The sequence below is a fragment of the Rhinatrema bivittatum genome, chromosome 3 (genome assembly GCF_901001135.1).
Source record: "Rhinatrema bivittatum chromosome 3, aRhiBiv1.1, whole genome shotgun sequence".
Classification (NCBI taxonomy): domain Eukaryota; kingdom Metazoa; phylum Chordata; class Amphibia; order Gymnophiona; family Rhinatrematidae; genus Rhinatrema; species Rhinatrema bivittatum.
The window spans coordinates 323,075,797-323,092,908 of record NC_042617.1 but is presented as its reverse complement, the minus strand read 5'-3'; the positions used below and the strand labels follow the sequence as shown (position 1 = coordinate 323,092,908).

General features: G+C 50.3%; 1 protein-coding gene across 6 annotated transcripts in view; it reads right to left on the bottom strand.

Annotated features, from left to right (window-relative positions):
- AK9 (adenylate kinase 9) overlaps positions 1-17,112 on the bottom strand; it is an 829,950-nt gene that overhangs the window by 615,785 nt on the left and 197,053 nt on the right. For all 6 annotated transcript variants that reach the window (XM_029595283.1, XM_029595287.1, XM_029595288.1 and 3 more), the window contains exon 16: positions 5,433-5,486. In XM_029595283.1, the coding sequence (XP_029451143.1) occupies positions 5,433-5,486 (54 nt within the window). The remainder of the gene's footprint in view (positions 1-5,432; positions 5,487-17,112) is intronic.

The following is a 17,112-nucleotide window of genomic DNA, read 5'->3' as shown; positions in this document are numbered from 1 at the left end:
GTGACCAACTCCTTGCGAAGGCAAAGACTCAGTGAAAGCTGAGCCCTTTAGTAGGGCTGAGGTGGACAACGCCCAGGGAGGGGTCAGCAGGGGGCCACACCTGGCTGGCCCTTGAAGAGGAGCAGAGAGGCGCGCGCCCGCGCCCTAGGGAGCTGGAGAGAAGAGCTGGCAGCTGGTGGCGTCCTCAGCCACGTGGAGGGCCCAAGGAAGCCGCGGAGCAGCCCTGGATTGGAGCTGGGTGAAGGCAGGTCACTGAGCAGCTCCCAGCTGCACGGACAGAAGCAGAGAGAGGTAAGGCTGGCTGCAGAGGAAACGGGGGAAGGGCTGACTGCAGGAACGGCTCCATGCCTTGAGGACAGCCCCAGGAGGAGAGGTAAGACTGCAGGCAGAAGTAGAGAGCTGTAGCAGGCTGCAGGCACTGGGAGGGACGGCTTCCCAGCCAGGCAAGGACCCGGGCTGAAGCAGGCAGTGGGAGAGAGACGGTCTCGCTGCTGGCCAAAGGTCCCGGGATCGCAGCAGCACGTCGGGGGAAGGCAGGAACAGTAGCAGAGAAGCAGACCGCATGGCAACAGCTGATTCAGGGAGAAAGAAGCAGCGTCAGCAGCCCGACTGGCTGTCTGTTAGAGGTAAGAGCCTGCCCATGCTTCTTGTGGGCAGGAGCATAACACTCAATAAGTATAGGAACACTATCTTTAAAACAAAAAAAGATTTCTTCGCGAAAAAAATCCATCATTTCATATTTGACTCCAAAGCTCTTTTTTCATACGTCTCAGCTCTAACCAAACCCCCCCCCCCCCCCTCCATCCATTCCAGATGATCAAGCGTTCGCCAAAGCTACTGAGCTCGCCTCCTTTTTTTAAGAGAAAGTTAACAAGCTCACCAATCTTTTTCACACCTCTACTCCTACTACCCACCTCTCACAGACCACAGCATCACATCAAAACGCCAGGTTAGAATCCTTCGAGACCACCTCATCATTCAAATCATTCGAAACCACCTCATCACTTGAAATTATGAATATTCTAAAAAAACTCAAACCCTCTTCACATCCTTTAGATACCATCCCTTCAAACTTTCTCATGTCAATACCAAACACCATTGCGAAACCCATCGCAGAAATCATTAACTGTTCATTAACTCAAGGTAAAGTTCCAGATTCTCTCAAGCAAGCCATCTTGAAACCTCTCCTAAAAAAACCTAATCTTTCAACAGATGAACCAGCTAATTTTCGCCCCATTGCTAACCTACCCTTCATTGCTAAAGTCATGGAGAAAATAGTCAATAAACAGCTTACAGGCTACTTGGAAGATTTCAAGATTCTGGCTCTATCTCAATATGGTTTTCGGAAATCCCTTAACACAGAATCCCTTCTGATCTCTCTCTTGGATTCAGTCTTCCTTAGTTCAGATAAAAGACAACCTCACCTGCTCATTCTCCTCGACCTCTCGGCGGCCTTTGATACGGTCAATCATTCAATCCTTCTAGACCGACTAGCCGACATTGGTAGTTCAGGCACTGCCCTAGATTGGTTTCATTCATTCTCAGCAACAGATCATTCAAGGTCAAAATTAATAACAAAGAATCTAAGCCAATCAGTTCAAACCTGGGAGTTCCACAAGGTTCCTCCCTCTCCCCAACCCTCTTCAACATTTATCTTCTACCCCTCTGCTTCCTGCTATCTAAGCTGAAAATCAAACATTTTATATATGCAGATGACATACAAATTCTCATCCCTATAAGGAAGTCCCTTCAAAACACTTTAATTTTCTGGGAATATTGCTTTCAGGAAATCAGCTCGCTCCTTACCAAACTTAACCTTGTCATCAACAAGCAAAAAACAGAATACCTCATCATCTCCCAGGATGACAACTTCATTCCTAGAGAGACATCTACCATTATAATTGGTAGAGGTGTGAATTGTGTGATCGATCGTCTTAACGATCGATTTTGGCTGGGGGGGGAGGGAAATCTTATCGTCGTGTTGTTTTTTTTAAAAAAATCGTTAAAAATCGTAAATCGGGGGAGGGCGGGAAAACCGGCACACCAAAAAAACCCTAAAACCCACCCCGAACCTTTAAAAGAAATCCCCCACCCTCCCGAACCCCCCAAAATGTTTTAAATTACCTGGGGTCCAGTGGGGGGGTCCCGACGCAATCTCCCTCTCTCTCTAGCCACGACTGCGTTGAGAAATGGCGCAGGTGGCCCTTTGCCCTTATCATGTGACAGGGCAAAGGTAGCGCCGGCGCCATTTTGTTTCCTGGCTCCCGACGTCACGCCTGCTGGAGATCACCCCCGGACCCGCGCTGGACCCCCAGGGACTTTTGGCCAGCTTTGGGGGGGCCTCCTGACCCCCACAAGACTTGCAAAAGTCCAGCGGGGGTCCGGGAGCGACCTCCTGCACGCGGGCCGTATTGCCAATCTTCAAAATGGCGCCGGCACTACCTTTGCCCTCACTATGTCATACGGGCGATCTAGGCGTGCTTTTGGACAATCATCTGAACCTCAAAAGATTTGTAAATAACACAACTAAAGAATGCTTTTTCAAATTACAAGTTCTGAAAAGGCTAAAACCCCTTTTGCACTCACACGATTTCTGCCTTGTCCTTCAATCAATAATCCTCTCCAAAGTTGACTATTGTAACGCTTTGCTACTTGGTCTTCCAGCCAACTCCATCAAGCCTCTACAAATGTTACTGAATTCAGCAGCCAGGATCCTGACCAACTCGTAAAGAGAGACCACATCACACCCATTCTCTACAAGCTTCATTGGCTTCCGATTAAATACAGAGTCCTCTACAAAGCCATGACCATCATACACAAATCCTTAAACAACTTAGCTCCAATTGATCTTACCTTTCAGTTTCGCACCAACAAATCAAAGAGACCAATAAGAAAAGCTTATCAAGGCTCCCTTTTTGTTCCTCAAGCCAAAACTCCACTAAGAAATAGGGCTCTTTCCACGGCAGGTCCTTCTCATTGGAACTCACTTCCACCAGACCTTAGACAGGACCCCTGCCAGCAGTCCTTCAAGAAAAAACTGAAAACTTGGCTATTTAGTCTAGCATTTCCTTGATTACTTACAGTAGACTTACCATGGCAAATATGATTTGTTTGTTCTTTTTGTATAATTCCTCCCTCTAATCCCTCTTTTTTTATCCACCTTTCTGGTCCCTCTGTTTTTCTTTTTCCCCCTTCCCTCTCATCCCCACATCCTCCCTTATAATTATCCTCTCATTGCTCCCAAGCCCTATTTCTCTCTATACATCCATCTTTTATTTAATTTTTAACTTTTAATTCCTCATTGGTTTTCTGCAAGGCATCTGTTTAAGATGAATACTTCAAACTCCATGTTTTTATTATTGTTCCTACAGGTTTTTATGTTAGATGTTCTCTGTTACATGTAATGCTTTCAAGCAAGTTTAATTGTTCAATGTAAACCGATTTGATTTGCATCTAATGCAAGAAGACCAGTATATAAAAAAAACCTAAATAAATAAATAAATAAATAAATAAAATGCATGTGGTGAGCGCGCAGCCCGGCCACATGCATATCCCCCCGTTTCAGCATGCGCCAGGCTTTAAAAATTAGCCTGTTAGGAATTAACTTATTACCAGCTTTAGTAGTATGGAATTTATTTACTGTTTGGATATTTTCCAGGTACTTGTAACCTGGATTGGCCACTGTTGGAAACAGGATGCTGGGCTTGAATGACCCTGGGTCTGATCCAGTATGGCGACTTATGTTCTTGTGCTTTTATTTATAAGCAAGTCTGTTATATATATATATAACAAGTCAATGAGAATGCCATATTATTTTTCTCCATCTTAACCAGCAAATCTTTTTCTCTAAATTGCACTTCATCTAGAGGGAGGGAAGGGAATTGCATGCTTTGGTAGGTGCTCACTAAATTCTACAGCCTGTTTCTACAGATTCCTGGAATATTGCCCCATGTATAATTGATAGCAAGCGATCCAGGTAGGCAACATAGCGCCCTGAAAAATCCGACATCCAAGGGCATCCAGGGCTCTATGCTCTCGCCCTGGGGAAACCGAGGCATGAGTGTGGATTCTTTTTGCCTTCTTCAGGGCTGACTCTACCACCACCGATTGGTGGGGGAGCTGACAGCGCTAGAACCCAGTAGACGGCTGAACTAAGTACACTGCATCCGTCTTCCGGTTAACCTGTGGTACCAAGATGGGGTGTTCCCAAAGGTGGGTTACCAGCTTCTTAAAGATGTCATGGACTGGCACTGCCACCTCCTCTTTCGGGGCATCCAAGAATTGCAGAATCTCAAGCATCTTCTGCCTAGTCTCCTGTTCCGTTAAAAGTTGGAAAGGCACCGATTCTGCCATAGCCTTTCCGAAACCCACAAAAGAGAGATCCTCTGGGGAAGATTTTCGTCACTCCTCTGGTGGAGCGGGCTCGGAAGGCAGATCCTCCAATTCTTCAGAGGAGGATATGGATGCCTCCCTTTCCCAGGGGCCTTAAGGGGCCTCCCATTCACTGTGACCCTCTAGGGAGGCGGGTGGTCGAAGAACCAACGGTGGGCGAGACATGGGCCTCGAGTGTACTGAGAGAGGAGCAGGAGGCTTCAATGGGCATGGACATATTATAAAATCCGATGCCCGCACACACGTGTGCCTGATTTTGTATCGGTGTGCGGGTGCCCACTCGGGCGCACAGGGGGGAGGGCATTCTTTAAAACAAGTGGTGACTCGATAGTGCCTTTGCCCAGTTCCCTCTCAGTCCGTTCCTTTATTGGAAACTTCCCTATCCCCCTATCTAACCTTCCTCCCTTTTCCACTCTCCACCTCGACCCCTAAACCCATTCTAACTAATCTTTTTTGTTTTGGATCTTACTTCATCTGAAGAAATGAAGTAAGGTTCACACACCAGCCAACTGCCAGTGCTTGCTTCACCGGGACAGCTCCTAATGGCGGTCATGGCCAGCCCTTGCTCCGCAGACCCCACCCCCAGCCCACCCCTTAAAAAAAAAAGTTGTGTGCATACCAGGGGATACTCGCATGGCTGTGAGCATTTGAAAATGCATGTGGTGAGCGCGCAGCCCGGCCACATGCATATCCCCCCGTTTCGGCATGTGCCAGGCTTTAAAAATTAGCCTGTTAGGAACTAACTTATTACCAGCTTTAGTACCTTGGAATTTATTTACTGTTTGGATATTTTCCAGGTACTTGTAACCTGGATTGGCCACTGTTGGAAACAGGATGCTGGGCTTGATGGACCATGGGTCTGATCCAATATGGCGACTTTTGTTCTTGTGCTTTTATTTATAAGCAAGTCTGTTATATATATATATAACAAGTCAATGAGAATGCCATATTATTTTTCTCCATCTTAACCAGCAAATCTTTTTCTCTAAATTGCACTTCATCTAGAGGGAGGGAAGGGAATTGCATGCTTTGGGTTTTACCTGAGGTATCAGCTGTGGTTCCTTCCTCTATCTGTTCCTTCGGCTCCTGTGTTTCTGTATAAAAAAAAGGTCAGTTTGTGATCACTTTGTACTTTCCTTACCTGTCAGTGAAATATTTTATTAGGACATACACACGGAGGCAGTGCTCCTCAGTCATCAGCTGCCTGAGACACTAGGTGTGCTGACAGGTAATCCAGTAATGGGAGGGCAATTTGAAAAGCTAATTATGTGGGGAAAAGGTTTCTGAACATTGCCTACCCAGGTGCAGCAGCGGCGTTACTGGGGGCAGGGTTAGAGTGGAGAATGCAAAAACAGGCCTAGCTTTGTATTTTTGTGTGCTTTCAGAGAAAATGGAGCCACAAACAAAGCAGATGCAAATGTCTGCAGCTAACCTTCCTGAGGCATTTTCAAAGGGAAAGTCTGTTCATACTTTGCCTCTGAAAATTGGCACAAAGCACCCCCAGACTTTACATAAAAATGCAGTTCTGAAAATTTCCTCCTTAATTCGGAGAAAAAAATGCAATTCTGATGGTTTTTTTGACAGGGAACTAGGAGAACAGGGTTTGATTCCTGTTTCTCCCTCTGACACTGCTTGTGACTTTAAGCAAGTCACTGCATTTCCTCTTGCCTCAGGTAGCTATTTAGATTTTCCCTGTACGTACCAGGATCAGTCCAGGACACCTGGGTTGTGACTCCGCACCAGTAGATGGAGACAGAGCAAAACTTGTGGGCGGAGCCATATATGCCCCTGTGCCAGTCACAGCCCCTCAGTCTTACTCTGTCTCCAGTAGATGGTGCAGGTCCAGTCACAGCCCTGCCTGACCTGATTCTGGTGGTTAGTCAGGTTTGCTTTTTGGGTTAGTTTTTATTAGGCCTAGTTGTTTTTTCTTCCAAATTGGGTTTTGTTTTTCAATTCTTTAGTCCCGGTTGCCCTGCCTCCCAGGGGGGTTGAGAGGTCCTGAGGGGACTACCCTCCCCCGGTTGAGGCCGCTGCTAGGGTCGAGGACCCGGCTGGGCTAGTGGCAGCGTCAGGGGTGACACCGGGGAGCCCAGTTCACTCACCCCTGCAGGAAATAGGGCTTCAGAACCAGGGACAGCGTTTTTTTGTAAAAAAAAAAAAAAAAGGGTTTGCTGTTTTATTTTGTCGGCTCTCCGTTGCCTGGCGTCGCCGCTCCGTTCCGCTCGGGGGGGCGTCGTCAGCAGGGGGGAGGTCGCCGGATTGCGCCCATTTTAATTATTTTAATTATTTTATTTATTTTAAGTAGTTTCTTGTTTGTTTCGGCGCGTCTCTGTTTTCCCGCGGTCGCTGGCATGCTGCGTGGTGCGCAGTGCAGGGCCTGCGGCTCGGCGCGTGCGCGCCTATCCCGGGACGGCCTTTGCTTGGCCTGCGTCCCGGGTGATGAGGGATCATCTGCAGCGCCTCGGGGGGCTCGTTCCTGGGTCGCGCGATCGCCGCCGCGAGGTGGGGGCCCATCTGACAGGCCTCAGGACCTGTTCCCGATTAGCGCGGGAGTGGCGGCCATTTTGGCCAACGGCTGGGAAATTTCGCGGGAAACGGTGGGGGCTTCGCCCTTGCCTCCCGCGCTTTCCCCGCAGCGTGACAAGGCGGGGGAGGTCCCTTCGGAGGGGCTTCGGTCCCGAGGGGATTCTGGGAGCGATTCGGCGGATTCAGGTGAATTTTCTGAGGATTTTGCGCTGTTGCTGCGCAAAGTAATCAGATACAAGCGAAGCAAGCGCAGACGGGGGGACGTCTCTCGTGCGGCGGTCCACCAGTCCCCACCACGGAAGAAGAAGGCCAGGAAAGGTGCGGAGATCGCCCAGGGGTCGTCCCGGGGGAAGCGGCTTCCCTGGGGGGTGCCGCAGGAGTCGGATTCAGAGGATTCCTCCGGGGTGGATACGGAGTCCTCTGAGGAGCCCCTGATGGGGGCCGGGAAGGCAGCAGCAGATGGTTCTGCGCAGCCCAGTGCAGGAAAAGGAGCACAGGCCGTAGACGGTGATGACCCCAAGGTGGTACGACTATTCCGCAGGGAAGAACTGTCGCCTCTCATCCCGGCCATTCTCCAGGATCTGGGGATTGAGGCCCCCCCGGTGGTGGTCCGCCAGGAGGCCAATATGGATCCCGTTCTGCTAGGCCTCACAGGGCTGGCAGTTGCTTTTCCATTTCATTTTTCGTCCACGGATATCCTCTTCCGGGAATGGGGTACTCCGGAGTTAGGTTTGAAAGTCAGCAAGGCTATGGATAAACTCTACCCTTTACCAGAGGAGGCGCTGGAGCTCCTCAGGCTCCCAAAGGTGGATTCGGCGGTGTCCGCTGTCACGAAGAGGTCTACCATCCCGGTCACGGGAGCGACGGCCCTCCGGGATATTCAGGACCGGAAGTTGGAGGTACAACTTAAAAAGATTTTTGAGGTATCCGCCCTAGGGGTGCGGGCCGCCATTTGCACGAACTTCGCTATGCGAGCTAGTCTGCGCTGGGCCCAGGTCTTACAGGCGAATGCGGGTCTCTCTTCGGAGGAGGCTTCCCAGGCAGACAGGTTGGAGGCGGCTATAGCACATGGGGCTGATGCACTCCATGATCTTCTGTGCACCTCAGCTAGGTCCATGGTGGCAGCGGTGTCGGCACGCCGTCTCCTTTGGCTGCGCAACTGGGCAGCGAATGGCTCTTCCAAGGCTCACCTCGGGGCATTGCCCTTCAAGGGGAAATTGCTGTTTGGTAAGGAGTTAGATGACTTGATGGTTTCCCTGGGTGAGAACCGGGCGTTTAAGCTGTCAGAGGATAGGGCCCGGACGCGGTCTTCGTTTTCCGGCAGGGCCCGTTTCCGGGGGCCCAGGAAGTCAAGGCCGCAAAGATCCACCGGGCCCTCGTATAGGCCGTCCTCCTCTCGGAACACTCAGTGGCAGCAGTCCTTTCGGGGCAAACGCTTTGGCAGACAAGGGGGGGCCCCGTCAGGTGCGGGGTCCAAGCCTTCGCAATGAAGTTCGGCCGGCCCATCCCTCGTCGCGTCCTCGGCACGTCGTTCCAAACGTGGGGGGCGCGTTTAACCTTATTTTTCGAGGAATGGGCCACCATGACGTCGGATCAGTGGGTCCTCGACGTGATAAGACACGGCTACGAGTTAGATTTTGCTCGCATCCCAGCGGACAAATTCCTGGTCTCGCCCTGCAAGGATCCCAAGAAGAAGGCGGCGGTGCTAGACACTATCCGACGACTAGAAAGCTTGGGAGCCATTTCGCCGGTTCCGGCCAATCAGTACAGCAAGGGCCGTTACTCCATTTACTTCATAGTCCCCAAGAAAGACGGCACTTTCCGACCAATCCTAGATCTGAAGGGAGTCAACAGATGCCTTCGTGTCCCTCACTTCAAGATGGAGACCATTCGTTCGGTGGTCGCGTCAGTGTGTCCAGGCGAATTCCTGGCGTCCCTAGATCTCACAGAAGCGTACCTTCATGTGGGCATTCAACCAGCGTTCCAGCGGTTCCTGCGGTTTTGCATTCTGGGAAGGCACTTCCAGTTCCGGGCTCTCCCGTTCGGCCTGGCGACAGCTCCTCGGACATTCACGAAAGTGATGGTGGTCGTGGCGGCGCAGTTGCGTCGGGAAGGCCTTCTGGTTCACCCTTACCTCGACGATTGGCTGATTCGGGCGAAGTCAGAGAGTCTGTGTCGGCAGGCGGTGGCCAGGGTACTACAGCTCTTGCAGTCCCTGGGCTGGGTGGTCAACTACAACAAGAGTCATCTGGAACCCACTCAGTCCTTGGAGTATCTTGGAGCCGTTTTCGACACGAAACGGGGCAAGGTGGTTCTCTCTCAGGAACGGATCTGCAAACTACAGTCTCAGGTGCGGCGTCTTTTGTCGCTACACCGTCCGCGAGTCTGCGATTACCTGACGGTTCTGGGGTCTATGGCCTCCACGCTGGCGTTAGTCCCTTGGGCGTTCGCTCACCTGCGGCCGCTGCAGTCCTCATTGCTTTCCCGCTGGAAGCCGGTTTCAGAGGATTTCTATCTACCACTTCCTCTCGTGGGTCAGGCGCGATCCAGCCCCGGGGAGTGGGAGCTGGTGGACGAGGCGTTTCTCTTCATCTGCAGGAACTGGGGAACGCCCCACATGGATCTGATGGCCACGTGGCACAACGCAAAGGCTCCGAGATTTTACAGTCGTCGTCGAGAAAGGGGAGCAGAGGGAGTCGACGCGTTGGTGCTTACCTGGCCGGCGGATGTGCTTCTGTATGTGTTCCCACCGTGGCCCATGATCGGCAAGATCCTGCGGCGCATAGAGTTGCACCCGTCCAACGTGATGATGGTAGCGCCGGAGTGGCCGCGTCGTCCGTGGTTTGCGGACCTAGTCCAGTTATCGGTGGCAGCACCTCGTCATCTCCAGGGGTTTGCGGGGCTCCTTCGTCAGGGCCCCGTCTGTTTGGAGGAGGCGGATCACTTCTGTCTCGCGGCATGGCTTTTGAGAGGTATCGGTTGAAGAGAAAAGGCTACTCAGACGCGGTAATTGCTACGTTGCTGAGATCCAGGAAGCAGTCTACGTCCCTAGCTTATGTTCGGGTCTGGGTAGTTTTTGAGGAATGGTGCGTGGAGCGGGGTCTGGATCCCACCTCCGCTACTATTTCCGATATTTTGGCTTTTCTCCAGGCGGGACTGGCCAAAGGTTTAGCGTGCAGTTCCCTACGGGTCCAAGTGGCGGCGCTTGGTTGTTTGCGTGGTAAAGTCCGGGGAGTCTCTCTGGCTCTCCACCCGGATATCTCCCGTTTTCTTCGGGGGGCTAAACACCTCCGTCCTCCTTTGCGACTCCCTTGCCCGTCTTGGAACCTCAACTGGGTGCTCTCCGCCTTATGCTCAATGCCGTTTGAGCCCCTGAAGCGTTCTACGGTCAAAGATCTCACGTTGAAGACCGTATTCCTGGTGGCGATTGCGTCGGCTCGCCGTGTTTCGGAATTGCAGGGGCTGTCCTGTAGGGAGCCCTTCTTGCGCTTTTCCGATTCGGGGGTTTCCTTGCGGACGGTTCCCTCCTTCCTGCCTAAAGTCGTGTCGGCTTTTCATTTGAATCAATCGGTTGAGCTTCCCGCTTTCGTGGTTGGGGAGTCTTCGGACCCGAAAGCGAGAGAATTGAGAAAACTGGATGTGCGGAGGTCCCTTCTTCGCTATCTAGAGGTCACTAATTCTTTTCGGGTGACGGATCATCTGTTTGTGTTGACTTCAGGTCCGAAGAAAGGTTCTGCGGCATCCCGCACGACGATCGCCCGTTGGCTCAAGGAGGCCATTGGATCCGCGTATATTGTGCGGGGAAAGTCACCGCCTGTGGGTCTTCGGGCTCATTCGACGCGGTCTCAGGCGGCGTCTTGGGCGGAATCTTCTCAGGTGTCGCCTCAAGAGATTTGCAGGGCGGCTACCTGGAAATCGTTGCATACCTTCATTAAGCATTACCGGTTGGATGTTCAGGTTACTGATGCTGGGGGTTTTGGAGAGAGGGTACTCCAAGCGGGACTCTCTGCTTCCCACCCTCGGTAAGTTGGCTCTGGTACATCCCAGGTGTCCTGGACTGATCCTGGTACGTACAGGGAAAGGAAAATTAGTTTCTTACCTGATAATTTTCGTTCCTGTAGTACCAAGGATCAGTCCAGCTTCCCGCCCGCAGTGCTACGCTAAAGTAACGGAGAGTCCGCTCATCGTTGTTTTCAGTAAGCTGACCCCTTGTTTTATTCGCTCTCCCGGTTGGGGAGTCTGGTTCCTGTAGGGGTGTTGGAATTATTTCCGTTTTAATAGCAAGTTTGTATGGTTAGCTATGGTTGCCTTTTGGAATTTTCTACTTTGACATTACGTATGACTGAGGGGCTGTGACTGGCACAGGGGCATATATGGCTCCGCCCACAAGTTTTGCTCTGTCTCCATCTACTGGTGCGGAGTCACAACCCAGGTGTCCTGGACTGATCCTTGGTACTACAGGAACGAAAATTATCAGGTAAGAAACTAATTTTCCTTTAAGCTCAATGGGGAAGGAACTTCTTGCATTTGCATGTAATGTGTGCTACAGCTCTATGGTAAAGAGTGATATTATAGATGCAGAGATATAGAAACACCTTCTCTGGTTTCTATTATTCTGTGAGCAGAAATTAACCATATTCTGATTCGTTACCCAGACATCAGGTGCATTTTGATTGGTCACTATTCCCCTTCATATACAAGCAGAAGAAGATGCTGTTTTCTACAAGCTTCTTTTACAGAAAAATGAACCCCATTTCTTTATCTGAAGTGCCACACCTATTCACCAACTCTAATGTATTTTATTGTTCATGTACAGAAAATTAAATTGGTGCTTATCTGCTAATTTTCCTTCCTGTAGTACCACAGATCACTCCAGATTCCTGTGTTTTGCCTCCCTGCCAGCAGATGAAGACAGAGAAGGTTTCACTGACATTATACATAACCCAGTGTGCCACCTGCAGTCCCTCAGTATTGACCTGAATCCAAGCCAAGATGATATAGCAACAACTATAAACTTCTAAGCAAACTCCCTCCCCTCCAACAAGCTGGAGGAAGTTGAAGTTGCCCAAAAAGACAATGGAAAACTCATTTCCAAAATTTAACATAAGTGATCAGCATTGAAAACTTCTAATAACTTCATACTATATACAAAGCAACAGTATGAGCGGTGGACTCTCCCCCTCAGTAAATGGGCAGGTCTCTGGACTGATCTATGGTTCTACAGGAACAAAAATTAGCAGGTAAATCAGTTTTCCTTTCCCTGTATGTACCCAGATCAGTCTAGACTCCTGGGATGCACCTAAGCTCCCCTTAACTCGGGTAGGACCTGGAACATTCTGCTCGTAGAACACTCTCACTAAAGCACATGGAAGCTGGAGCCCTGACAACCAAGCGATAATGCCTAGCAAAAGTGTGCAACAACTTCACGGTAGCCACTCAGCAAATTTCATGCGGAAACACTTGTTGTGACTCAGCCCAGGAAGGCACCTGAGAAAATTTTAAATGTGCCCCTAAAATCCCCAGCAGGGAGCACCTTTTAGAAATGTAAGTTGACTCGATTGCTTCCTTTAGCCACCATGCAACTGAAGCCTTAGACTCCTTACTTCCCTTTCTTGGACCACTCCACAGTACATAGAGATGATCCGATCTACAAAGAGGTGATCTGATCTATTGAAATCAAAAGTGACCTTTAGATACCTCAGTAATGCATGCCTCCCATCTAAGACCCTAAGCTCCCCCATGTGAGGTGTAGAGGAATCCATACTGAAGAGCTGGAAGCTCCACTGTCTAACTAAGATGGAATGCCGAGACTACCTCAGGTAGAAAAAAAGACACCATGCATAAAGATAGCCTTGAATCCGACATCTGTAGGAAGGGATCTCAACACGACAGTGCTTGGAGCTCCGAAATTCTCCTGGCTGAACAAATAGTCACCAAGAAAAACATTTTTAGAGTCAAGTCCTTAACTGTAGCTCTCTTTAGTGGTTCAAACTGAGTCTCACACAATCCTCTAAGGGCTAGGTGTTGCGCCGGAGGTGGACCCTTGGGCCGAGGTGGGGTTGACGCTACCCGTAGGAGGGAACCTACAGGTCCCCACTGTTGGCAGACAGAGAGGGCTGATGGACGGAGGCCGGCTGGTGCTTCACCAGTACCAGCCCTTGTTCCCACGGGTTGAGCCTTTGGGTGCCGGGGCTGGCTGGACTTAGGTGGTCTCCGTCGGTAGTCATCGATGGGTGAATCGAGGTCAGCCCAGAGGCAGCAACAGGCGGACTCCAGGAGCTCCGGGCATCAATAGGAACACATTCTGACACGGGGTGGCCGAGCAAGAGCAGGCCGAAGCCTGAATAAACCATAGTGCTCCCACAGCGGTGAGGCCCAAGCCAGTGCTCTTCCGTCCAGATACGAAAGGATATAGGTGGTCTTGGCATACGCTGTAAGGAAATGGTTAGGTTGCAGAGAAAAGTGCATGCAACATTGATTAATAAAACCTCTACATTTCCAAACTTCACCCGCGAATCGTGTCGGAGCAGATAGAGGCACTGTAGTCTTGATCGTCACTTCTGGCAGTGTAAATTCTTTACCTGTGGTAGTCGGTATATTCATCTGTGCGTGTAGCTGGTTAAAGGCAACAGTCAAATTGTCTAACGAATTCTGTTGTTTGGAGATTCGCTGGGCCAGGCCCAGAATAGCCAGCAAAGTGGTGAGCTGAGCCGAATCCATGGAGTTAGCAATCTGTTATGGTTTTGAGGTGTTGGAGTGGATTCTTGGGTACTGCGGTGATGGCCACTCCCACAGGGAGGAGCCCCGTGAGGAACCACAGTACTAGGCTAGACTCTATACACGCAGACACAGAGAAGTTGGATTTTATTATACAGCTTGAAGGCTCTGCCCAGGAAGCGGGCAGCAATGGAAATAACCCAGTGAAGCAGTCAGGGATCCTCAGCAGAGGAGACAATCTCTCACTCGAATAGATGGTAGGCAGTACGGCATAGCAGGGACAGGTCCCGGATGTAGAGCGGAGCGCTGAAGCTGAAGACAGACTGAAGGTTAGTACTCACTGAAGCTGAAGCTGTAGTTGAAGATCCAGTCAAGCAGAAGTTGATCACTGCCAGGCACCAGATTAGGGAGAGCAGGCCCTCGAGGAGCGAGTACCCAGGTTAGAGAGAATACTCTGAAGGGCACAGAGAGCTTCCTGCTGCAGCTAGAAGAAGCAGAGCAGCTTAGACCGGAGCATTCCAATCCTTGCTAACTCAGTTTGTTAGCAAACGAAGGGCAGGCTAAATACCAGGATGTGATGATGTCACTCAGAGGGGACGCCCCCGAGGTTCCTGCCATGACGTGGATAAAGATGTGGGTGGCACGCGCGCAGTCTAGGAGGCCCTCAGGATAATCATAGCGAATACCGTTGCCTTTGCCGTTCCGGGGACACCGGAGAGAGCGCATGAAGACGTGGCAGCAACCATCTTCCCAAGGCTTGAGGAGAGAGAAGGAAGAAAGGTGAGGCACAGAGGTCGAAGCTATCTGAGACCGAAGGATGCAACAGGTTTTTACAGATGGAAGAGATTACAGAGGATGGATTGTCTGAACCGACTGTCCTGCCGGCCATCATTGTCCAGGCAATAATGTGAGGTGAATGTGTGGAGGGAACTCCAGGTCACTGCTCTGCAAATCTCGTGAATAGGAACTGCACACAAGTGAGCCTCTAAGACTGATATGGCCTGTACAGAGTAAGCTTTGACATGACCGCCTGTGCATAGAAGAAGGTAATACAGTCCGCTAGCCAATGGGATAGGGTCTGCTTAGAAATGCAGTGAGGCGCTTTCTGTTCCAAGTAAAAGGCAAGTGCCCTCTTGCAATCTAGCATGTGTAGAGCACGCTCACCCTGGTAGGCGTGAGGCCTACGGAAAAAAGAAGGCCGCACAATAGATTGATTGTGATGGAACTCTAAAACCACTTTGGGAAGAAATTTTGGGTGCGTACACAGGACCACCTTGTTGTGACAAAATTTTGTATAAGGCAGGTACGACACCAGCGCTTGCAGTTCACCGACCCTGAGACCTGATGGAACTGACACCAAAAAAATAATTTTCCAGGAAAGGTACTTTAAATCAAAAGAATGCAATGGCTCAAATGGATATTTCATAAGTTGCAAGAAGACTACATTGAGATCCCAAGAAACCACTGGAGGGCGAGTGAATGGCTTTAGATGTAATAAGCCCCTTATAAAACATCCCACAAGCGGATGGGAGGAAATCACGGTACCATCCATTCCCTGATGGTATGCTCCAATGGCTTTGAGGTGAACCCTCACTGAAGTAGTCTGTAGACCAGATTCGGAGAGGGACAACAGGTAGTCTAAGAGTGTGGATGGGGAGCAAGTGAAGGTATCCAGACCACGTCCTTCGCACCAAGAAGAGAACCTTCTCCACTTTAGATTATAGGATTTTCCAGTGGAAGTTTTCCTAGACTCCAGAGTAACACGTGATACCCCTTCTGAGAGGCCAAGGGCCCTCACTGTCACCCGATCAACATCCAAGCCTTGAGGGCTAGGGCTTGTAGGTTGGGCTGGTGGAGCCTGCCATGGTCCTGGGTGATCAGGTCCAGAGCCATCCCTAATCAGATCGTAGGGCTTGAGGCCAGGTCCCAAAGGGTTGGAAACCAGATTTGACAGGGCCAAAAGGAGGCGATCAGGATCATGGAACCTGATCCTGCTGCAACTTCTGGAGCGTTTTCAATATAAGAGAAAGGGGGGGGGGGGCTAGGGTACAGCAATCCGGTGCCCTAGGGAATGGAGAATGCATCTGCCATTGATCCACCACTCTTCCGGCTAAGGGAGCAGAAGCGGCACACCTTCCTGTTTTCAGAGGAGGCGAAGAAGTCTTTGTTGGGAGTCCCCCCAGGAGTGACGGCTGAGGGGGGATATGATACAGGTCTTTAAAATCATGAGAGACCTTGAATGAGTAGATGCAAATCGGTTATTTACTCTTTCAGATAATAGAAAGACTAGGGGGCATTCCATGAAGTTAGCATGTGGCACATTTAAAACTAATCAGAGAAAATTATTTTTCACTCAATGCACAATGAAGCTCTGGAATTTGTTGCCAGAGGATGTGGTTAGTGCAGTTAGTGTAGCTGGGTTTAAAAAAGGATTGGATAAGTTTTTGGAGGCGAAGTCCATTAACCTCTATTAATCAAGTTGACTTAGGGAATAGCCACTGCTATTAATTGCATCAGTAGCATGGAATAGACTTAGTTTTTGGGTACTTGCCAGGTTTTTGTGGCCTGGTTTGGCCTCTGTTGAAAACAGGATGCTGGGCTTGATGGACCCTTGGTCTGACCCAGCATGGCAATTTCTTATGTTCTTATGTTCTTAAAGATCCAGTTCGCTATCTCTTGACTGAGGGACCACTCGTGAGGTTGGAACGCCTGGCTCAAAAAGTTCTTCAGGGTGTTGTCCACCCACGGAATGTACACTGCTCGGAGAGTGATGCCATGTTTGATGGCCCACGACAAAGTGCGGACCGCATTCTGAGAGAACTACCTTGTTCAGGAGCTGCTCCCGGAACACCTGAAGGGCATATCAGATTGCCTGTAACTTCAAAAGTTTGATTTGGACCTGCAATTCACAGATAGACCAAAACCCCTGGGTGTGAAAGCCCGAAACATGAGTTCCCGACCTCACCCACCACTGGAGAGATAGTTGTAAAAGTATTGTGATAAGAACACGAGCACGTAGGTCCTGAGTAGCCTGACACCATTTGAGAGCACAGTATCTACTCTGCTCTTCACATGTGCAGCCGGGCAAACATGTACTGTTCCTGTCATGTGGCCCAGCAACCAACGGAATCGGTATGCCGAGACATGAGGGCAACTGGAGACATCTCAAGCAAAAGCCGCGAGGGTTTCTGCCCTGTCCAGAAGTAGAAAGGCCTTCGCCTGGATCATGTCCAGTCGAGCCCCAATGAAATCCAGTTGCAGTGACTGTTTGAGATGGGATTTGGGATATTTGATCACAAATCCCAGTGTCTCCAAAGTTTTGATCGTAAAGCTCAAGGCAGTCTGAGCCCCTTGTCGGGGTTGCCCTTGAGAAGCTAATCGTCGAGGTACAGGAAAACGTGACCCCCCCCCCCCCCCCCCCACCTTCGAAGATGGGCTCCAACAACCGCCAGACATTTTGTGAAGACACGGAGAGCA